Source organism: Dromaius novaehollandiae, chromosome 2 (genome assembly GCF_036370855.1).
Source record: "Dromaius novaehollandiae isolate bDroNov1 chromosome 2, bDroNov1.hap1, whole genome shotgun sequence".
Taxonomy (NCBI): domain Eukaryota; kingdom Metazoa; phylum Chordata; class Aves; order Casuariiformes; family Dromaiidae; genus Dromaius; species Dromaius novaehollandiae.
Genome location: NC_088099.1, coordinates 98,764,694 through 98,789,281, shown reverse-complemented (window position 1 = coordinate 98,789,281; position 24,588 = coordinate 98,764,694). Strand labels below are relative to the sequence as shown.

Here is a 24,588-nt window from a genome sequence, read left to right as displayed (position 1 = left end):
TAATCACCCAACTTTTTCTTCTTAAACTACACAGAATGATCTCCTGGCTTCCATTACAGAGCAGGCAATCTGCTTTTCTTTCCTTCCCCCCCCCCCCCCCAAACTATTCTTGAGCAAATAGCCTTGTGCAAATCCACTCCAATGGACTATTCTTGTTTTATTTATATGGCTTGTCAAACATAAACTTGCTGAACTAAAAATATATTCTGCTCATATCAGAATTTCCAGAGGGCAAAAAATTAGAATTATTATTCCTCAATTGTACTGCCACTTTCTTTTTATTGTGGATTGACATAGTTTTACTTCTTCCCATAAGCAAATAACTAGCTTCATAGCCTACTCATATTAGAATGATAATTGAAGCACCTGGTTTGTAAGTGGGATTACATTATGTGGTAGCAAGCAATAGCTGAACACAAATACATTACATGGTGTTTCAATTAGCGAAAAGACCATTCACTAAAAAAGGTCCTGGAAAAATACTTCTAATATTATGAGTAGTCTCCCACGTTCACACCTGAGTTATAATACACTTCTTTTTCTTATCACCTAGAATACTGAGTGGAAATCCCTCACAAACATACATATATGGGAATAATAATAACCTTGTTTTATGTGTTGCGCGGAAGATGCTAAGTCTGGTACTACAGAGACTGTTCACCACACAAAGTATAAAAACAATTTGGCAAAAAAAAACAAACAAACAAACCCAGGCACTTGAATTTTTGACAGCTCTGCTGCAAGAAATCTTTTGCAGTCCAAATTGTACGAATATATCATTAAAAGAAATTACTTAAATTAGGCGCTTCCCTAATAGACAGAAGCTTGCCTGTGCTTGACTGGCTTTTTATTGTGCTTACAGTGTAATATGGCTGTGCTAGTGGCTAGCCGTGTGCCTACCAGCCAGCGGGCACCAGCATGCTCTCCTCCTCCACCTGTGGCCAAATATTCTCACTCCTTTGTCTGATCAGCTTTGGCACTCACCTAACCCCACAGTGAAACAGGTCAGGGAGTTAAACTGGCACTAAATTAAGTAATAACTAAATATCAAACAAGCACCAGCGAGCCAGCACAAGGCAGGAGCACATCCCACGTATTGTCCCTGTTGTAGCGAAGAACTGCAGTTCTGATTCTCCCTTGCTCGAGAAATTTGTTGTGTCAACTAAAGGCCTTATAAAGTTCCTAATAAACAATTTCTGGCCAATCTAGCTCTGGCAGTTCAAAATATGATGGCTCACAGCGGGCTGTCCCCTCCTCCTGCTGCCAGTGACCTCCCCCGTAGCAGGGGAGCTGGGCAAACAGCAGAGAAGCATCACCTCCTGGTAGCTCCCCAGCTCACCCTTCAGATGGGGACATGCATCCGCGCGGCAGCTCCTACAGCGGGGATGGGGATGGAGCGAGGGAACGCTGAGTGCCCAGCAGTCAAATATTCAATCTGACAAATATTAGAGCAGTCAAACAGCTCTAATACAGAGAAATAATGAGGAACGGAGCAGCTACTTGTGGCATATTGACATTACGCAGACGCAGATCCAGTCCTTCCCTCTGCTGCTCTGAAACTCTAATTTCACCTTCACTTCTCAGAAGTCTGCCTTCGAGAACGCATACAGGACACTAACAACAACCAGGCCAGTGTAGTAACATCACAGCTACGTTCAGAAAACTGAAACCACGTACTAACAGATCATGAGACACTGACCACGCTGGGCTTCCTGTGAATAATGTTAATGTCAGCCACAGGAGCCAGCTGTACCTCACATCAGAGTTTATGATACATCAACCTGAAATAACAAGCAGCAACTTCAGAGTGGAAATAAAAAATAAAAATTAAAAAAAAAAAACAGACTTCCTGTTGGAAAAACTGATAAAAGACTAGGAATATAGTGGCTGCTCAGTACTTTCAGATTTTCCTCCTTGGGTTTTGGGGATGTAATTTCTTCAACGTGACTTTTCTTCCCTCCAAATAAAAAAAATAAAAAAATTTAAAAAAGGCACCTTTCCACCTCCTTAATGGAGAGAATATTCAAAGTACTAAAACAAAATGTAGAACTTAAGGACTGTTAAAATCAGCCATCGCTCTCTCACTTTTCATAGCATCTTATTAACAGACCTTTACAATAAAAAATAAATGCATTTGTGCACTTGACAATTCCCAGCATGCATGTGGGAAGAGTATCATGTAAATGAATAGCCACCTGATTAGTAACAGGAAGCAAGCAATAGTCTGGTATCTCCAAAGATGAGAGGATTGACATACTTTTAACAGACGTATTAAGTCTGCTCTGCATACGTGTCTTCTTGGGTGGGGCAAATGATTTGCCAGAAAACAGAGTTTTCTTTGCACACTGTTATTAATTGCCAGAGGTCATATCATTAAGAGTTACCCATAAAAAAATTAAGTGATCCAGAATAGTGTCTCGGTCCTCTTTGGCCTGTTACCTATTGACCTTCTCAATGGAGTACCACAGCTTGAAACTAGAGGTGCCTACCAACAGAGTGCATGCAGCTTCTGAACTTATATTTCTCCTTCTTCAGTGATAAAGTGCAGCAATTACATTTTTTACGGCTTTTTAAAATGCACAGTCTTTACTCTGTGAAGATCATCCAATCTGTTAGTTTATCAAGCCTGTACACAGCCCCAAAAGTATCGAACAAGCTAACAACTGTTCGCACTTACATGGCAATTAGACTGCAACCCTTTACACAACAGATTCAGTGCAGCATTTTAAATGTAATATTTGAATGCTTAGCTTTGGTCAAATAGTAGGATAACACTGACACCTTTTTACTGGTGGCAAGTAGTATTTACTGCTCAACATTCACCCCTTCCACTCACACCTGGGCACTAATAACACACAGCACTGACTAAATATGTATCTTTGCAAGAGCATGAATCTTCACAAGCTACCTCCATGTCATAAAATTGAAGACCTTAAGGATTTCTAACTCCCTGGAAATTGTTTTTCAAGTGACAGAATACGAACCAAGTTTTCAAAATGACCTCAACACAGTCTTCATTTGCATAGACTGTTCAGTTTTTCTAGTACGACTGGCAAAACTGATAAGGTAGGCCAGTATAACATTATTCAAATTAGCACTTGCGCATGCAAGTATTTGCATTCTTTGGGTGAAAACTCAAAAAAAACAAAAAAAAAAAACGCTAAATATTGTGAAGTCTTGTGCTGGCTGCTATTGCCAATACCAGTGCCCCAAAGCCCCACTTATTCTGCAAGTGTGGTTTTTGATTTTCAGACACATCTGGAGACTTCATACAAGCAAAGGCTTTAGACACACCTCTTCTCTGCTTTACCACCACCAAGCTATAACAGCTGTAAATTGTGGCAAAAGAAAATGGCAGGTTGTGCACTTTTCATCCTTTTCTATGATTTCTGTTGCAATCTAAAAACCTACGCTTAGAAAGAAACAGGGAGGGGACTTTCCCTGTTGCTCCAATGGCTGCGAACTTGGCTAAGTAGAAAGCATCCGCTGGTCCCCAGGCAGCAAAGGTGTTAATTACTGACAAAAGTATCTACACAGAAGACTTTGAGCCATTTAAAGCCTTGCACTGCTGGCCCACAGCATTCAAAGGCCTGCTCCATCAAAGACAGTTTCTAAGCAAGTTTCTGGAAAAATCTACAGCATTATATTAAATCAGCTAACTTCCACCAAAACCACAATCTCTCTCCTCCCATGATGATGCTTACTTTATGGTGTGTTTGGCTGTTCAATTACATTTATGTTACTAGGAAAGGGGTTTAAACTGAAGGAAAAAAAAGGGGGGAAAAGGGGAAAAAAGAGAAAAACAGGTAGATATACTGGAACCAGTGCTTGGTTAGGGGGTCTACTCTTACATTACGCAGCTTGTGCATGTGCATAGGAAATAAGGAATATTCAGAAATAGCCCCTTTGCTGTTTAATAGACACCTCTCCCACAGATGCCTGTCAGCACTTACCTGTCTGTAACTGACTCCTCTGACTAGGAACTCACTGGAAACACCCACTGCCCAGTTTTTCCCAAAGGAAAATTCAAACTGGAGATTACTGACATGGCAAGATCACAGCATAATACTAACTGCTAGCAAACGCTCACCTTCCACTCAAAGTGCTGTGAGAATTGGCACTTGCTATGCATTCAGGCTCTTGCAAAGATTATCTCTGAAACCTGAACAGTTTGGATCCAGTATAAATGAAAATTGCATGCATGCACATGCTACACACCTGCAGGTACCCATGTAGCTAACTCCATTTATAAAATGTGACCTGCTCTGATGGTGGGGGGTAATATTCTACCAGATCAGTTCACTGAACTGGCCAACCTGGAGGCCAGAAGATTGCCACGCAGGATGGATGGGAAGAGGAGGGAACAAGAAACTGGGAAGAGAAAGGAGGGGAACTGGTTTGCCTCCAGTACCAGCCTGGAGTTACACCGGAGAACAGTAACATCAAATCACATGGTTAAACTACAAAACAAACTTAGACCCCCTTACAACAGCCTCCCTTGTTTATTATAATTACTTTCTTAACATCCTCTTCGTTTCTGTCATTGGTGTGAGATATAGGTGACCTACACCTCTAGAACATGGGCTCAAGTATCAAAACAAATGCTCCTCCCCTACAGAAAACCACGAAGAAACTAAAAAATAATTTACATATATATGCACAGTTCCAACATCACGCGAAACTTGGTACTCAAAACTCACTGTATTAAATAGAGCAAGTCTCCCCCAAATCACTTCACTCTGTATACCACCAGTTTTAATAGTATTTGTAGAAGACTTGGAGCACACATTCTAGCTTTTGGTAGGGAAAAAAAATGCATGAAGCACATGCGAAAACTAAAGTGTTTAAAAGCATATTTCACTCAAAATGCTACAGTACAGCTTAAGAGAAAAAGCTCAGAAGAGATCTGTCTGCAAAGAGGAAGTTAGGGCAGGAAGAAAGTAGATAAAAGTCTGTGTGTAAATGGAAACAAAACAGGAACGCTCTCCTTCACAGCAATTGGAGTGGTAAAAGTAATAGTATTTCAACAAATCATAACACATGAAGAAGTCAAATGATATCTTGTCTTCCACAAAAGCCAAAAAGATCTTTCTCATCTCAGCTTCTGTTTTTTTGTTTACAGTTTTGTTTTTAACCTGGAAAGTACCAAAGACAACAAGTTCCCTATTATTTCTCATTGAAGGTCTGGAAAATTACTGTCAAGGTTTCACATCCAGTAAGCGAAACAGTCGTGCGCCTGAACCATTCAATTGCTCCTCAAGTATCTAAATTCCACAGCAAAAAAATAACGAGTATTCCTTCCAAAAAAGAAAAATTTCTCCCGCAATACTCGAACACAGTTTCTCAGGACCTGTGACTTCGCAAATCCCACTTGTTTCTGGAGCTGAACCATGCAGGGCACTAGTGGTGTGGACAGCTTAAGGGACACCTTCTCACAGGTCAAACTGGCAGCTGCTTTTGTGGCTGTGCTGTGAACAAGATAGGAAAACTCACGCAGGTGAAAAAAGGAAAAAAACCTCTGGCAAAAAGCCTAAATCTATCTTCTCTTTGCTTTTATTTTTAACCCTAACCAGCTCCTTGAAACCTATCCATGGTGTGGCCCTGCAAACAGTTGTGCCCACCCAACTGAGGAGCTTGGGCACTGGACACGGAGATACGGCAAATGCAGAGGGCGGCACGAGTTACTGCAGATACCCTGCCAGTATCAGTGGCAACACCATGAGAAGATGGTTCTGTCTCCCAGGAACATTATAGCAGATCATCTAAATTCCTAAGCAGAAATCATTTTCAAGACTCCTTTATATCTCATAAAGCCAAAAATTAACATGCACACGTAATTTTTCCCCCAACCAGCAGCAGAATGAAGTAAGCTCTTACAAAATTTCTATCAGTATGGAAAAAAACACGTATTTTATTCTGATACACCAGAGGAGCGAAGTAGGCATATCCAGAGGCAGACTCTGCACTTGTGCACGTGTGTATGGGGAAGATGAGAAAGGGTTGTCCCAGAAAGAACCACTCTCCTCACGCCATCAGATTTCCCAAGGAAATCACAATGTCATGCAGAAAACAGGAATACTTCTTTTGTTAGAAAGAGATCTTTATTTTATGGTTCATTTTGGCTCGGGACTAGGATGGGGGAGGGTTTGGAGGAAAAAGGTTGAGAGAGCATTTTCTGTTTCTCTTTTAAATGGCGCTTTTCAGACAGCCTGTTTTGGTTCTTACTTCACACAGGAGACACCTCCCAGACTCTGCCTGCATTTTCAGCATATTTTCTGCAAGACATTGGCTTGAATCCTGCAATTTTAACCCACATTTTGCACATTCAGGATTGGCCAAAATTGTAACATGACAAGAGTTCAACAAGGACTTCATAACTGACTTATAGTAAACAGGAGTCAGCTTGCCACATTATCTCAAAGCAGTCCTTACAACCAATAACCCACAACACTGGCTTACTGTACAGTTTGTCTTCTCAAGAAATTTAATTTTTAACTTAACATGGTTTCATTCACAGAAAACTAAAAAGAACAACAGTAACATTAACTAATTCAGCAATGTTTTTCTTGAAATTACACACACGTACTTATTGAAAAGACCCTGAAAGGCCAATGCAGCTGAGGGGATAAGGGCAGAGTATTAGGGCACTTAATTTAGCAATCTACTGCAAAACGACAACTGCTTTTCCATGTTTTCCAAAACACCAGCAAGCACAATCTATTTGTACCATCTATAGTGAAGGATGAAGCCAAAACTCACTATATCCTCACTGTTACTAGAAGGACTCCTGGAAAGTCTGTTTACGGTAAGGTAGTACATACAAATGTGCCCTACTGATTATGTAACCGCAACCTCACAGCAGGAAGGGGACAAAGCTGAAAGGCTACTACGTTAATCATAAAGCGCTACTGACCTTTTCCTTGAGGGCCCTTCTTCAAAATCTGAAGAGCTAACATCGTTGCTCGTTGAGGACACTTGTGATGCATCGTCCTTCTCATTCTCCAGCTGTTCTGATCCCGGTCCTAATCCTTTAGATTGGCCATTACTGAGAAGTCCTGTAAATATGACAAAGTAGTACACAATATTCAAAACCTGCATTACTAATCACAAGTGGATGAGAAAAAAGTCACACTTGATACTAACAGAAGGGAGCTGACTCGCAAAGCAACTCTCTTGCAAAGAGGTATGCTGATAACATTGATTTTTTGCCCAAGTACTCCAATAAGAAATGGTCAGATTTGCATGTTTCTGATCTGGTTAACTGAAAACCAGCAATTCCAAATAAATGCACAACATGTGTTTATAATCACATTCATAACCTTGTCACATCCCTTACTCTAAAAGGTGCATAATCTTGTCCTCATTTTACAGAACTCCTTCTGGCTGGCATGGATGGGAATCTTTTGCATACTTGTGCACGTCAGTATAAAAATAAGTTGCCACGTGGTCAATTTGTCATCTTCCTGTTCTTCACTCTGCTTCTTCTAACTACTACAAGTTACGATCCTTTAAAAAAATCCTAAGTCCCAAAGGTGCAAACAGCAAATATCTGTTTCTCTTGACTCCGATTCTCCTGGCCAGACATCACTCAAAGACAGAAACTACGGACTGGAAGCAAGGGTACACAAGGCAGACGGCAATATACCACAGGTGCCTCCCCCTCTATGCCTTCTTGTCTCCACTGGAGGAATACTACAGCAAGCTGGGTAATATACACGGAAGAAGCCATCAGGCCCTATACAAGCATAATGTTTAACAAATTCAGCTTATTCTACTTGTGTGAATAAACACAATATGATTTGACTCTTGTAAAACAACAGCACACAGAGATAATGAAGCCATTCAGACTTAAGGAAGAATTAAAATAGAAACATATTCCTCAGCAGACTTTGAGATGATGGGGAAGAAAATAACTAACAACGTCATCAGCTCAGCATTTACTTTGTGTTTTAAGAGCTGAATATCAGAGGAGTTGCAATTATATCCAGGAGAATGCTAGCCCATCTCTCCATCAAAATACTTTTGCAAAGGCATAATACATCTTTGTTTCACAGCTTTATTTCCTCAGAGAAGTGCTGGTAGGTAGGACTTCCTTTCCTAGGTCATTCCAGTCTCCCTTTCCACAATTTCACCTTAGAAAGAAGGTGGGCAGGAGGCTGACTGCTTCTAAGATAAGCCAGGCAGCAAGCGTGGGAACAATAATGCTTCCTAACAATAGTTCAAAACTTGTTACACGCTCTGCATTAGCGCTATTCCATTTCAGACTTAATGAGGAAAACACCGTTTAGCCCAAGCAACGCAATCATCACATCACCTAGCATTCAACCAAGTTCATCTTCAAAGAAACGTCTAACCATAAACAGACTGAAAGAAAGCAACCTGCTCCAGCAACCTGCTTGCTCTAAGTACTCACGTCTCCGGAACAGACCAAATGCTCCCTTCTCTTAGGTCCATTTATTCGGCACTCACTTGGACGCTATGACTTGGTGTGATATATCATCTGTTACTAGGCTCTCAAATATTTCACGACTTCTGATTCCAACCTAATCATTCTAATTGGCCATCTTTAAACAGCTTAATTCAAAGTTCATGTCACAGCACTGTTTTCTTTTTCCATCAAAGTCTGTTCTTATTCACTCTGAACTACACTACATTTCCCTTGATTTGGGGTCAAAATTAGTTAGATGGTGGCTACAGATGGACAGCTGCAGTTTTTGTACGTTACTTCTAAATGGTACTTATAGAGCAGAAGCTTGGATTTTTTTCTTTTGGGGGGGAGGGGAAGATGCAGTAAACGGATACTCCATTCTCTTAGAAATAATACAATGCCCACCAAGCCAAAGCTGAAACTGAGGTAAGCACTGATTTCTGTGCTAAAATATCTCTTCTAATCAGTCTGAGACTGATACATAGCACAGAAAAGTTAGATGACCAAATTTACATTTTTATTCCCCTGTTGTTAAATTCCATTCCACGTTTCCTTTCTATTAAAGGGATCTCAAATTGTGACCTGAGAATGCAAACTTCAGGCTTAGTGCATGTACTGCAGTGGAATTTGTGAGGTGACACAGTGCTGCAATGTGGAGTAACAGCATTCTTCCACAACAGTCCAGAGGAACTGAAGCAGATTTTTAAAAAATGTTAAGTAGATTTTTTTTTATGCTGAATGCACTTCATTAGAGAGGCTCAATACCCAAGCTTATTCTTAATCGCTATTCAACTTCTACTTTGCATTTTGCCGTGAAACTGCTGCTGGTAAAATTTACAATTTTAAAACTCTAGAAGTCTAAATCAAGCATATCATTTGAGGCCCGATACTCAGTAACTTAGCTCTTATGACAGAATTTGATTAGGTTTTCCAAAAGCAATATTTGTTCTGGAGAGGTGCCATACATAAACCCCAGCAAACTGAAGTACATGAGACAAGAACATCACCTTTTGGGCTGTCAACTTGTATGCACTTGGAAGGCAATTTCTATTCATCCTTCCACTCTGCCAAACCATCAGTGCACTTGGAAGGCAGGCATGACTTGTGTTCCTTAAGGAAACATACTGGTTTATCTTATTATTCCTACAAAGCCTTGTCATATACTACTATACATCATAACCAAAACCATCCCAAAATCCAGTAATATTGCAGATAACCAAAGTTAGCTCCTGTAAAGAAAATACCTTCAACTGAAACTAATTAAAATCAGCACCCTAAAACAGAGGCATAAAACTGCAAATGAGAAATACTGATTTATGGGAATGGGTGTCATGTTCTACAGCTTTTGAAGGCCAGCATAATTACAAAATCCACTCAGAAGTGAGGAAGGCACAGACACCCACACAGTCCACAGGAGCAGCCTCCTTCTGAGCATCAGAGAAAAAACACATTCTCAAGTAGGCTGTTATGAAGTTTATTGTCACTCAAATCATTTTTATATCAGATGCATCCAGCTTGCCCCCGGGTACCTTTTTGCTTCAATCGCCATTCCTGCTCTCTCTGACTGAGCCCTCTGAGCCAACTGTATTCCTCTCTGTGGTGCATAAATCAGGAGGAATCAAGGGACTGGAGGCCCAGGGGCATCCCAGGACAGCCTGGGGACCGCCTCGCTGTGCTGAGTGACACCCACGCATCCCCATCACTGTCACCGAGCTGGCGCAGGAGCAGCCAAGTGGGATTTACAGGCCACACTGTAGACAGACAGGAGGAACAGAGCCCATCCAGGTGAGCTTGGCTCTGCAAAGTTAACCAAGATAGAAAGCAGCAGACTTTTTTATTTCTGAGAAAGAAAGCAATGCAATTGTGTATGCATGTGAAGAGGGGAAAGCAACTACGTCAGAATATGCTCTTTGATACGGCCTGAAGAGCTGAATTACTCTTGAATCCTGGCTACTATGGAGCTCCCAACAATAGCCAAGGAACCAGCAAGCCATCTAAGGGGCAAATCAAATCAAAGGGGTAATTATTTCCTCCACTGTTTTTCCATAGATGTGTCCCTTAATCTCAGAGTTACCAGGCAAGCAAGCCCTTGCTCACAGCAAATCTTAGTAATTAAAGGCTTGCTTCAAACTGCACCATGGAGATCTTAACACTCTTTCTAAAATGTATATTACCCACATAAATGTCAACTTCCACATGCGGTTTTGCTAAATTGTTCAGCATAACCTGTGATCACAAACTCCAATTTATTTACATGCTGCTCAGAAAGACAGAAGTATCACTTACCGGCTTCTAACTGCATTGAGAAAACAGTAAATGTAAATTTTATGTCCACTACTACTTTTGTTATGACACAGGGAAAGCAGAAGATCCCTTCCTGCCAGAAGATCCCTTTCTGGCACACCAGTCAGTATTTAGCAGACTCCTATCACATCCTTTTTATTTGCCTTCAACACACTGAATGTTTCCAAGTCTATCTGTGGCTACAGGTTTGTTTGCTTGTTTGGTCCACGGCCCTGGCTGTCCATATCACCTTTCTATGACCTGCAGCAACTGTTTTGAAATGCGCTGAGCAGTACCATATAGGGTATTCCTGACAGCATATGAATTGTTTATGCTGGTTTTATACCATTTGCATAGCGTGCTCCCTATTGTTCCTGCAGCATCTTACTATCCTATTTGCTTTTTGATTGTGGTTGTTAATTGAGCAGAGGCCTTGCTGAGCTTTCTCTAGCGATGGCCTTGTCTCTTTCACAGAAATCAGTCTAAAAAAAATAGCTAAATCAGCTTAAATGAGTTTACATTAGGGGGCTTGCACTGACTTAACTGCATTGCTTTTCTTAACAGTGTAGCAACTAGACATACTATTGCAGTGCAGGCTGGGCTTAATTTATACTGGTGCCAATTTGCTAACCTTACCATTTTTGGTTATATGCTTGCACTTTTAGCAGCTATCTACAGCTCTATTATTGAGCTGTGATCTAACACATCTCTGGACATCTGGAGAAACAGCTTATAGGCATGTGCAGGGCAGGTCTTGGAAGCACCAGACTCACCGAACACGACGTAAGATCAGACTACCTGGGAACGCACTGTACAACAAACACAGGGCAAGTATAAATATATAGTATGAATGTCAATGGGGAAGAGGAGAGCAGAAAGTAGCAACATAACAAGGTAAGACAGAGAAAAATATAAAGGAGAACTTTTGGTTAGTTAGTTGGGTTTAAGCCTAACTAACTTGAGATTTGTATATATTGAGATTTGTATATATTGAGATTTGTATATTCTTCATCACTAAAATTACTGAAAGATCAGGTAACCGAAAGGGAGCATCTGAACAAATCTTAGTATGATGTGGTTAGTTGAACACAGTGACCCTATGATGGGACTTTCCCAATGTTTCCAAAACATCGTTTCTGTATCACTTATGCTAAAACCATTAAGAGGTCTGAATTTGAAAGTTTCCATGTTCTCCTGTAACAAGATAGCAACACCTATTTTATTTAGTAGCCCATCCAGTGTGCTAGGGAAGCTTAGGAGGCTGAACCAGATTCAGCTGAGTTTCCAGTCAGCTCCCACCTCAGAGGCAACCCACAAAGTCAGCACCATAGAGAATCAGTCAACAACTAACAAGCACAAGCCAAAGATATTAAAAGCATAAACTGACCTAAGTAATTGAGTCAAAGGGGAATTTTGACACAGCTGTACTCATAATATTCTGTATGTGATAAACGCTAAATACCAAGCAGTCCAAATAGTTAAAGGAAGAGAAGCCGTACTGCAGGCTTTCTGTTCTCTAGATCCCAACTATAACGTGAAATACATAAATCAGCTCCCTTGTGTTTCTTGACCACAAAAGCACACCCACTTTCCACTGCCAAGAGATATTAAAGGGCTTTTTCCCCTCCCACCCGCCTTCTTGCATTCTTAACTGATCACTGCAAGCTGAAATGCTCTACGCTGGTACAAAGGCCTAGTTTCCAGGGCAATTGGCAAAACAAACAAACACAAGTTACAAGAAGTTAAAAAAAAAAAAAAAAAAAAAAAAGTATATTTATTCCAAGCCACATTCTCACCACACTAGGATGACAGTATTATTTCTGAGAACATGGAATAATACATAATACTAACAGATCTTGGATATATAAGCATGGATCTGAAGTCTTGTTTACTTTTGGAGTTGTACGGGAAAGTTTTGTAAAAGAAAAAAAAACAAACAGGAAAGGAAAAAGAAAAGAAAAGAGAAGTGATTTAATTTTCTTCTTTTTGCACTCTCATTTTTAGGAAAGCCGAACATGTAATATGCAAAGGTGACTGTGCGGTTAGAAAGCTAGATGTTTAAACATCCCAAATCCCAGTTTGATATAGGTGCATGCCATTTGCACATGGAGAAACCCTTGGGCATTATTGTACTGTATAAGACGACCAAAATGAGCTCTACAGATAAAATACAAAGAAACAAAGTTACTAAAAAACATAGCTTCAGCTCTTTAAATGTTGTCTCTTACCCTCAGTTTCAAGCACCTTCTGTTCTAGAAGAAAACTAACAACAGAGAAGAGAGGACTCGACTAAATCTCACTCCCCTTCAGTCTAAGAACCACATAACTTAGCAGTTTATTATGAGCTATAACTTTATACACAAATTTAGTTGCAAAGTATCTCAAATGAATAGTCCTTGCCCATTTTCCAAAAGTATGACAAACTGTTGCAATACGAATCAGACTAAATTTACATCGCATTCTCCATAACCCTAAGTACCTTCTTCTACCAAGAAAGCAAAACAAAAAAAATCCTTACATGCCAGAGTACATGCTGAAATACTACCAAAAACCTGGTAGGCATGTTAAATAAAATCATTATTCATTTAATGCCAAGTTAAAACACACCAGTATCTCTAAAACATCTGCAACAATCTGCATTAATCAGCATACTGTACAGAGTTACTGTATTTAGCTGTTGTATAGCTATGCACAAATTTATAGTGCAAATGCCATCTGTCATATTGTCACAGCATGACAAGGTATCACATTACATATTAAACAGACAACACGCTTCAAAAATAGGGCTTATTTTCATGCCACGGTTGTCTTAGAGACTAAAGAACTGGGTTTTCATGGTAGTGGCATAATTTTTATAAAATAAATTCTCTGGCATAAGAAAGACCTATTCTCTGTCCATTTTTTTAGGCACAAATGTCATAAAAAATATTATTTTGATCTCACTACAATGGTTTTCTGTCTCTAAATAAAAAATCACAGCATGAAACAAAGTCATTGTTTAAGCCACACGATGCTCTATGTGGCCACCATAACGGTAATTAATGGTACCCAGGCTATTCAGATGACAAGCCACTGGACATCAGGTTGACTGTGGTACATAACAGAGCATATGCATAAAGTAGTACTGTTATGCCAAAAACTGTTAGCAAATAGCTTGTACAGTCTTCATAAATGACTAGAACAGTGCTTTTATATGTAGATATACATCATTACTATGGAAGCCAACCATGAATGACATTACAGCACAAGATGTTTTTGTCAGCCTGTCAAAAGACGAGATCACCAAAGAGAACTGATTAAATAATGCAGGTTGAAAGAAGCTCCTTAGGATGTAATAGGAGTATTACATCCCCATCCAAAATTGCTATGAAGCAACCAAAGACATTGTTTCATACAGAAAAGCCTATTATCAGGTACCTGTTAGCACCATTAATTGAAATTATATCGTTGTGTTGTTTCAACACAATGGTATTTTTTGTTTGTTTGGTTGGGTTTTTTGTACTAAACTGATAGAAACAAGAATTTAACAGCCAAAAATGAGCCTAATCTACCTCTGCTAGGAAACTACCCCAGGCCACTGGACATATTTCAAGCCTCAGTTTTGTTTAAGAAATATACATTTGTGAGAAATATGAAAATATACCAATACTTGCAACGTAGCACATACAGAGAAAAAACCTCACTTAAAGCTTACACTTTCACCATTTTAAGTTTTTGTAAAAATCTATTCAAAGTGCTACCCCTCTCTGATTTCAGGCATCTCTCAGCTTTTAAGGACATACACTGAAAAATCATACCAGCTGTTTCCCACAGGCAAGACACACTAACACTCGAGGCAACTTATTCTTTATAGGACAGAAAGAAGTTTATTAGCCTTAGCTCCATGTTCATGTGCCTGGACAAGTGAGGAAACAGGAGCACAAAACTAGCTGAGCAGCAGGGCAGGTATTCATGCACAGATGAAGAAGGTACCAGCAGTAATGCCAATTCCAAAAAGCTGGGGGAAACAAAAGGTGTCTCCTAAAACCCCTTCCTGTAGTTCCAAACAGCTGGCTGCAAGTCAGAGATTAAAGAAAAAAACACACACAAGTAAGGATCCTGCATTTCCGCTCTAGCATTTTTCCAAATTTTTAAACTTTGACAGAAAAGAAGAAACCCCAAATGGTTGCAGCAAGTCCCAAAAACCTAGCATGAGCTAGGGCTGTCATGAATGAAGTAGAGCAGTGGGGAGAAAAGTGAGCTCATGGCCAACACCCTACCAGCTGCTCCCTATCTGCTGTATCAGTAACACTGTGCTATCGTGCTCTACCAATTGCTACTGGAGCAGCATGATAAGAGGAGAGCAGCAGCTTTCCTAACAAGTAGGTACCAGGCCGTGTAAAGGTCACAAGTTTTGACAAACAGAAACACAGTTAATTTTATAGTACTGTAAGCACTCACTGTTAGCACAGGGGAAACGAACGCCACGTACTCTTCCTCCTCGTTGCCAAGGGATAGTGGTATTTGATGTATACAGCTTGCATCCATAAAGCACTACAGAATTACCTCTATCCTCTAACCCCCTCGACTGCAATCAGAGGGCTTCAGAGGAACAACATGACTCTGAATGCAAGAGCCTAGCTGTAGACCTGTGCTGTTCAGGTCGACTGCAGCTGATAAAGCCGAAAGCAGCTGCATGGGCGCACCGTGCCCAGGAAGGGAATTGGCTGAAGGCATGGGGACCTGCAGCCCCCCCCCCCCCCCAGACACTGTCACTGCTACGCGGTGCCCTTGGGCAGGTCACTTCCCCTCTACACACCTCAGCTCGCCCACCTGCAAAAGAAAGTTGGCGATATCAACCTCTGTAAAGCGCATGGAGATATACAGATGATAAGCGCCATATGACACAAGGGGTTATTATTAAAATTCCTACGTGGTGTGTGCCTCATGTTGATTTTGGAGCTGGGCAGAATGGCTTTATTTCTCCCCAAGGAGAACACATGCCTTTTGATTTGCAGCTATGCCAAGGACATCTGTCCTACAGGACATCTCCTCTCTTGTTTGATAATAACACATGCCATCTGGAAGCAGAGTTAAATGCATGTTTTATTTGAAATTACAGAGACAAGCAGGTCCACAAGTGCAATTTATCCCTTTTCAGTTAAAGGATAGCGGGGATAGAAAACTGTGCCTAAGTTGGCATACAGAAGACTCTGAGTAAGTTCTCAGGTATTAACAAAATTATCAGTGACATATGAATAAACTGTTCTTTGGTTTTTATGCCAAAACCATCATGTCTTGTTTATCCTGCCCTTCCTGCAGCATTTTATGGCTGAAAGGAGAACCAATGGGGTAATGTCCCAAGAGAGGAGAGAGTAAAAGATACCCTCAAACTGACTGTGCAGGAAAGCACTTAATTTTAAAAGATTTTGTTTCTTCCACTTTTATTTTGTTCAAATCTATTTGACAGCTATTTGGAAAAAAGTTAGTGATTCCAATTTATTTTTACCTGTCCTTCATAAGGATCCTCTACCAAGAGGGACAGAGCACTTACTATTCTGGCAAATAAGAATTAAGTAAAACAAGCTACTCATTAGTTCAGGTCTTTGTTACCTAAATGCAAGCACAGGTGAGGACAATTTCTCCCTTTTCAGAACCATTTTTACAGATCCACCTTAGCTGTAATACACCATTAGCAGTCCCATGTTTCGGTCAATTGTTTTACATCCTCTGCATCATAGGGATGTGCTTTTAGACTCCGTGACATACTTCATCATGTTTTAGAGTTAAGCTTCTACTAGGAATGGATGGACAAAGGAACAATACATCCATACTTCAAAAAACACCCATACCTTGACACCAAGGAACTAAACAGATCAGGAAAAAAAACCCCACCCACAAACATACTCGCATTTTATGTAACATACAGAAGAAAAACTATGCCAAGAACGTGTTTCTAGACAACAGCTATTCTATACTAGAAAGTAAAAATTAGCAAATGTGTCTCCATGGAGCATAAATGGAGGAGGAAGAAAGAATGGGAAGGAAAAGACACTGAAGCAAGGAAGAGTCTGCTAACAGGAAGAAATTAAAACATACGAACGTGCAAATAAAACAATGAGGGAAATAATCAGGCATACAACATTTCACAGGCATACAGTGTTTCACTACTAGCAACCAATACTTGAGAGCCCTGAAAAGGAGAAATCTTCAGCTAAAACCCAAAGGCTAAGAAAGGCTTGGCTGTATTTGTTACAATTTCTAGGAAATCCTTACAGGCCGCATAATTTGAAAACAGCACGAAACTGGAAACAACAGCAACCAGCACCTTGATTAATATTCGTTACATACTTTTCCTCTGAGGAAGCATGGGTCCTACTTATCGGCAACGATGAACTGCAGAAATAAACTGGGCTTATGATCTCAGCAGAGAGAAAACGCAGAAGGCCCATTTCTTGAGCAAGAGGCACATTCAACCAGCATGTTGTTCTTCAGCACTGCAAAGGCGGCCACCAGCGTCAGCAGCAGGTGCCTGCCCAGGGAAGGTATCTGTAAAGCCCTCCGCAGCGGCCTTCCGCAGGAGGGAGGTCTGTCAAGGTCCTTAGGCACCGGCCACTCTGGCTGTACCCAGCTAGTGCGCAGACACTGTGCACGGTAGAGAGCCTGCAGCACATCACGTGAGCGTGGGTGGAAATGATGGACAGTCAGAAGAGACAGCTTGAATTACTTCTTTTACAAAGTAAAACAAACTAAATTAAACGACCAAAGGAATAAATGTAGGACTTGGCTTCTACATACACTTTGAAAGTAAGCAAAAGACTCGACTCTGGGACAGAAAGAGAATTCCAGCAAAGCAACACACCTTAAGAAAAAGAAGGAAAAAAGGACGAGAGAAGTGTCAGAGAGCCCTTTTGGGGAGATTATTCTCTGCTTAATTGTCTGTAATTCTGCCTGCATGTAACAAAAGCCGTGAAAGGCGAATGCTGGTGAAAGGCAAATGCTGAATGACATACTTCTAATTGTATAGTCCCGTTTGATATTTTAATGCATGTCATTGAGGATTTGTCTTTCATGAGTTTTGCCAAGAGCATGGGCAGCCCTCCAGACAGACAGAAGAAATATTTTTCCCAACATGACACAAGCACACCAAGATCTTCTTCACTGAAAGAACACATGACCCAGCAACACCGCACTGACCGTCCCACGCAGCAAACAGAAGTGACTACTGATTTAGCTCTCTATTCACTCTAGATGTTTTGAGCTTTCAGTCAAAGAAAAAGAAGGAAAAAGTCCTCCTGTCCTAGGAAAAAATAGTAGAGCTAAATGATGAATGTTCTACAAAACTCCAAGTCTCATATGATGGATATTTAAATTCAACCATTTTAATTACTTTCACTCCACATTTTCAATAACTTTCCAGTGAACGTGCCCTCCCTCACTCTGAGATCATCCATCGGCAAGCTCCAGGAGCCCGACTGTCACCTTCTTTTGCTGACGAGAAATTTTTTTTGTTGTGCCACCTCCTTCTACTAAATGTTCAAATTATGATCTCTGAGCTTAGAGCAATCAAATATCCACTGACTTTAAAAAACAGGCCACATGCAGTTAGAAATTAATCCTCGCGGCTCTTCAGTAAGAGGCCAGACACGGCACACGGGAGCGACGCCGTGCTCTGCCAGAGGACGGCACCGCGCGCGGGCTGCGCAGGGCGCATTGGAGGGAGGCTGCCTCCCACCATGCTGGAGATGCGCCGGCATCGCCTGCAGCCAAATTTCCACCTCCCTGCCAGCCTGAAAGCATACATATCTGCTCAGAGCCTTAACGTAGGCTTGACAACCGTGCCAGCACCAGGCCCTGCGACATTCCTCAAGAACAGGAGGGGGGAAGGGAACAAAGTCTTCTGAGCATTTCTCATCCACTTTACTAAGCCACCCATTTCCTGAAGCATGAACAGCCTTTTGCCTGTAATTTTAAATTTCGTCCACTCTGCTAGGCCCCTTACTACTAGTAGGGAAAGGCAATTCTCTTCAGGGCAAAACCAGCAGCCACTGTGCACCTGCGAGTGAACCCGTCTCCTTGACACTGCCTACCCAGCGTACCATTTCTCTCCCCTTCTTCACAGGCAACAACTACGAGGCAACTTAAGACAAGAAAAAACTTCAAACATCTCCCGAAAAACACCCCCAAACTCAGCCTTTGAACTTTTGCGGGTCTCTCCTCCCCATCACTGGTTTTACATGCCGCTTGCTAAATTCAGAACTAAGATTTTGAAAAAATATTTGACACGATATTAACATATACAACAACAACAACATGGCCATAAGTAGATTTTTGCATATAGTAGGCAAATATATCTTCGAAAACAGGTTGTTAAAAAAAGAAAAACAACCACCTATTTTTCTGTGAAATCGACACTTGCAAAACTATTCATCCCCTTACCCAGAGGAAGCACTTTCTTCTTTTTTGGGGTGGGAGGGGAGGCAAGTGAGTAACATTTTCTCACTTTCTTAAATTAAAGGTCAGACAACTATATGTCATGCTTGGGATGAAGAGCTGTTCCGCTGTTTTGACTCAGCTCCCTGTAATGTATTTGCAGAGTTACTGTCAGGGGAGAGAAGGTTCACGACACGTGACAGTGACAGTAAAACATTTAGACCAACCGCTGCAAACCGAAATCACAAGTGCAGTCCGAGAGCCCAACGTGAATGAACAAATTGTTCTGCCAGACGCAAATGCAGGAGTGCTGACGCTTCACCTCTATTTTAGCATTAAGCCTTTGCCTAAGGTGAGGATCGCGGGGCATCTCTGGCTTGATTCTGACAGCGGAGGGAGGGTTTTGCCAGATGCCGTGTGAGCGCACAGCGGCCGCCTACCTGCTAGGCACGTGCGATTGAAAGAACACGCCAGGACATAAATTTACGGCTGGGAGGAAAAGGCTCGGGAGCAAGCGGCACTCTCCCAGGCCAGCTCCAGCGCTGCAGTGTCATGTTGGAACAACGCGACCGGCGATTTGAGAGGAGATGCGGAGACAAAGCACGAGGAGCCCGAGTGCCGTGGTCAGTTAAGCTTCAAGACTCTCATCACAGGAATGAAGCACAGGTCAAATCAAGAGTGACAAAAGCTTAAAGGCAAAGATATCAGCAAATGTAAACTTCTGTCAACTGCCAGAGAGTACCTAGAGCCTGTTCTGATTTTACTTGGGGGCCAACTTATTCTTATTGAGATTAATGCAATTCTCTAAAGCAACAGCATATGAAATGTCAGTGATGTTACAGCTTTTAAGGAAACCCTCCTCAAACGCCAGGCAATTTTCATTTCTATTTCTAGCTCTGGAGGCCAACAGCTTAACCTTACTTTCACCTCCCTTTTGTGAGATCTACAGATGAACCACAGGGGGAACAGATGAGAGCTGGGGTAGGGGACCAGCCATTTGAAAATCTGATGCTAGAGAAAGGGCTTCTGAAACGTTAAGGAGACTTCCCGCCGCACAACCTCCCAAAGGATTTAAAGAAATTCCACCGCCATGAAATATTCTGCTGGTATTAAAAAAGCTTTCCTTGCTCAAGTTTTCAGGCATCAGAAGGGGAAGTGAAACAGCATTAGCTGCTTCCTGACTTAATAGATGCCTGGGAATAACAGTCAGCAGACACTTACATGATCAAGAATACACAGCAATATATATTTAAGAATTCCATCTTTTGAATTAAGTAAAGGAGATAAAGTACTATCTTGTAATTTTTAAACAGCAGTTTTTTTCCTAAAACTGGGAAACCACCAAGAGCTCTTTACACAAAATATTCCTCCCATATATTCAATCAAAACCTTATACCAGCTAGCATTTTTCCTGTTTTAAACACAGCAACAAAGAAACATTGCAATCTGGGTGCTTGCAATGAAACAGGATAGAAATACGGGATGAAAACAATAAATAAGCCTTCAAAATATACTCAAGAGGTTGAGTGTGTGCTAAAGTCCACCATTATATTATTACAATTGAAAAAATAGGATTTAGGGCCAAAAGAACATTATTGAAATTCAAAGAAAAACTGCACAACCCAATTTCAAGAAAACATGACAATACTGAAGCAAAAAACAAAAATAAAGACTGGAATCCCTCTGTACATTCAGAGTGCACTATAAAAAGCTAAATACCGATATTAAACTGAAACAGTCCAGGCAATGCAAGTCTTCTTGGAGTTCGAACATTCCCTACACTGCATTTCAAGACCTCTCTACCAAGCCAAACTCAAGTTACAAAGGCTGTTAAACAGCATTAATGCTTAGCACATGCTTAGCACTTCATGTGTTCAAAGTGCTAAAAAAAATATACTGAACCAATGGGAGAAGAATCCTGCATGTCCCAATGCAGGGTGAAGCCCGCTCTGGGAACACATTCATTTTACCATGGGAGAAGACAAGACGACGTCATGTTTATAAGTATACCCGTATGCAGCTGGCTAAGGCGGAAAGGATGGCATCAACCACACAGCGGGTAATGGAGCCATTTCTCCTCATGCAGCAGAGGATAACAGATCAATCTAGTGAAAAAGCAACCCTGCGTGTATGCCTCACTATTTATTGTAAAAGGAACAGTACATGGAGCAGGAATCAGCTTTGTCAGCATCAAAACCTGAGGGGCACCTTTGTCCACACTCAACGCAGGCCCTGGCTGCACCTGAACCCATGTGTGCTCCTTATCAGGGTGAGAATGAGGAATGCACACTCACACACATGCACACCCCAACACACACGTGCATGCACACACCCCAACACACGCACACACCCTCCAACACAAACACACCCTGGTTTCCAAGGAAAGGAAATGCAGGCATTGCAGGGCACAGGGAGCAGAACCACTCTCCCACGAAACCCAAAGCTGGTACCTGGATTAGCCCATAATCTGCCCCAGCTGCTCAGTGAATTTACAGTCTTTGCATCCTAGTGGCAATAGCTCTAAAGAGAAAAAGATAGTCTCCCTTGCAGCACACTCAGGCCAGCTGGGGCAAGATTCCACTTCGGATTAAAAGAGTTTATCAGAAAGACTGAACAGCTATACAGTTAAGTGCAATAACGAACATGAACATAAACATTGTTCTAAACACACATCCACAAGAAAAAAAAAGAAAAGGCTCCCATTTAATGAAGAAAAGAAAACAAATGACTGGATCCCAAATAACAAGCAGAAGATGAGAAGGAAAGGCAGTCATGCTCTTTACTGGTGCATACAATCAGGAACAGCTTTGCAGAAGCTGGGTGCATAAAAGCAGACTATCTGTAAAGAAATGGAGTGGACTTTTTAAATTTAATTTCTTACTGAACTTGAAATCTGCCTTAGCGATATTATGGAAAACACTTTCAAGTTTAAAAAAAAACCAGTCACTGGGGACATGAAGGCCTCATTGTTTTTCCCCAAACTCTGTATGTCAACGCATATACATGCATAAAATCCTTACCTCCCTTCTGAGACGTTAAATCCACACAATGTCTCCTGAAGAGGGTAAAAAGAAAATGTAGGTCAAGATGTTGAGATAGAGATTGCTTCTGAAAGATGAAAGCGTAAGAGGACTAAGCTTTCATTCCTTATGTTTCTTTGAGATTTCAAACAGAGTGTTATTTGACAATGGTTCCTTTCAGAAAATTGGAATTTAATATAGCGAATTATAAGTTAGAGAATTAATGTACAGTCAGTACTCCAACTGAGCTGGTATACCATGCTGATGCTTTTTACCAGCATGTCCCCAGTGCTTATTATAGATCTTTTCTCCAAATACTAAGGCCAATCTGCTCTCACATTAGGCTGGATGGCCCAGGAGTTTGTGGGAGGAGGAAAAAAGAAATCTATGATCTCCAAGGCTACTCTAACACTGAGACTGCAAGCCTGGAGTTCTCCTCACAACATGGCAAAATGCAGAAATAAGCCCTACTTCAAATGGCAAAAGGGAGCACAGAAAATAGAAGAGAATGACAGAATAAAACCCAGAAGTACTAAGGAAGGAAAACTACACAGAGAAACTGTGAATATCCTATAAGCCATCATCAACTCGAGATTCTAAAATACATTTCACAGAGAGCAAATAGTATAAATAGGAATATCCCTGACAACAGACATCAGCAGCAGATGCAGCTAGCTTTGGACTGGAAGCAGTTTTTCTGCAATTCAGAATTAAGCCACACTTCACTGTTTCCAGCAACATCTGCTGCACATCACTGGTTAGTGCATAAAGTAAAACTGTAGCTTGCATAGTCTTAAATATAGACCTGACTTGAGTAGATTTTGAAGAAAAAATGCATTGGGGGAGGTTCTTTAATCAACAAGGCTCCAGTAGCTTCCAGTTTTTTTTTTGTTTTTTTTTTTTTTTTACTATAATTTCTAGTAGTAAACTAGAAAAAACTAAGCCAGGCAGCATGTTTAAATTCTCCAATGGTTGTGTGCTCTTACAATGAAATTGTCTCACAAATAGAGCCATGAGCTCTGTTTTTAAGGTCTCAGTCACAACAGCCATAACCAGCTTCTTCCTCAAAATGGTATCCACGTTCAAGCAAGCTGTAAGCTTCTGGGAGAAAAAAGGGGCATTTTCAACATAATCAATACAGATGTCTTGCATGTTAGCAGATAAACTCCTCTGAAGTCATATTCTTATTTGGCATAGCCTCACCTGGGTCAAAGCAGGACTTTCCATATGAAGACAGCTGCAGCCTTCCAATATTCATCTGCTACCATCAGGCTGAACTGAGACAAAAATCTGCCTCCCTTAGAGGGAAAATCTTTACTCTCTTAGCACTGAATGACTTCCAAGAACCTTTTTGCTGAACTCGGCATTACCACAAGTTCCCAAACCTTGTGGCTGAGGAATTCTTCCTTTTTGTTAACTTTTTTCTTTGAGCTGTAGCATAGCATTCATTTTTTGAGAAAACAAACAAACAAACCAAAAGCTTAGTGAGGTTCTTTCTATCCTGCTTAGCACTTCAGAGGACACCAAAACTTAATACTTTTCCATTGCTTTCAACCTCAGGAGAGGGAAATTGAGTCCACATGGAAAAGAGAGGATCTACATGAGTCTACTCTTTGGTTCCTCTTGCCTAGAGAAGAATCTGGTCAAGTTAGGGTCTGGATGGAATATAGTCACTGGACAAACACTAAAAGCTATTTTCCTAAAACCTTGGTAAAGTTTCTGATTCTTCAGTCTGCAGTGGTAACTTTTCCTAGAAGTAAGAGAGCACAAACTGAAGAGTTCATCTGTCTTTCTCAAACTCAGCAGTCTGTTCCAGTTTAATTTTCCCTGTAAATCTGGCAAAAAAGTTTTCATGAGACTATCATCCACTGAGTCCAAGATGATTTGAGAAGCTTTAAATAGAAACTTGTTTAGTAGTTATCAATTTGATCCAGGCAGATGGTAATCCAACACCGTCTCACGATCCAACCATGCCAGGGAAATTTAAGGACTGGAGAGCTTGCCCATAAAATCCAATAATCAAGTTTGCAAGCATTATCTTAAACTCCTTTTTGCATCAGCCGGCTATTCAGCATAATAAGAATGCAAAACACATCCATAATCAATGATGGCACCTAAGAGGTATGGCTGGACCAAAATAAAGTTCCTTGCTTCTCAGTTCTGAAGGACTGACACAGGTTTAAAATGTTGGTTCGGCCTTCCTTTCAAGGTTAAGAAAGCCTGCTTTCCAGGCTGTTAATGGGAGATGCCTAAGGTTTACAACAGAAAGAAAAAGATTCTCTAGTAGAAGCAATGCCTTAACTAATGGCTCATTTCTAATTTATGAGCAGAGTACTTGCAAATAACCCTATGTTATGTTTTGGATGTTAATCAACCTTCAAGACTTTGTATGCCAGTTTTATCATAGTATCTTCTATGCTGGCATAAAGGGAACTTTAGCAAATA

At 40.9% G+C, this 24,588-nt stretch overlaps 1 protein-coding gene across 6 annotated transcripts in view; it reads right to left on the bottom strand.

The window, feature by feature from the left end:
* JARID2 (jumonji and AT-rich interaction domain containing 2) overlaps positions 1–24,588 on the bottom strand; it is a 235,812-nt gene that overhangs the window by 98,114 nt on the left and 113,110 nt on the right. For 3 of the 6 annotated variants that reach the window (XM_064507000.1, XM_026113028.2, XM_064506996.1), the window contains exon 3: positions 6,914–7,055. The exons of 1 other annotated variant lie outside the window; for it this stretch is intronic. Coding sequence is in view for 4 of the 5 variants with exons in the window: in XM_026113028.2 (XP_025968813.1) it covers positions 6,914–7,055 (142 nt within the window). In the remaining variant the exon portion in view is untranslated. Of the gene's footprint in view, positions 1–6,913; positions 7,056–17,041; positions 17,170–24,588 lie in introns of those variants that run through there. 2 more of the 6 variants (XM_064506997.1, XM_064506998.1) reach the window with 2 other exon arrangements.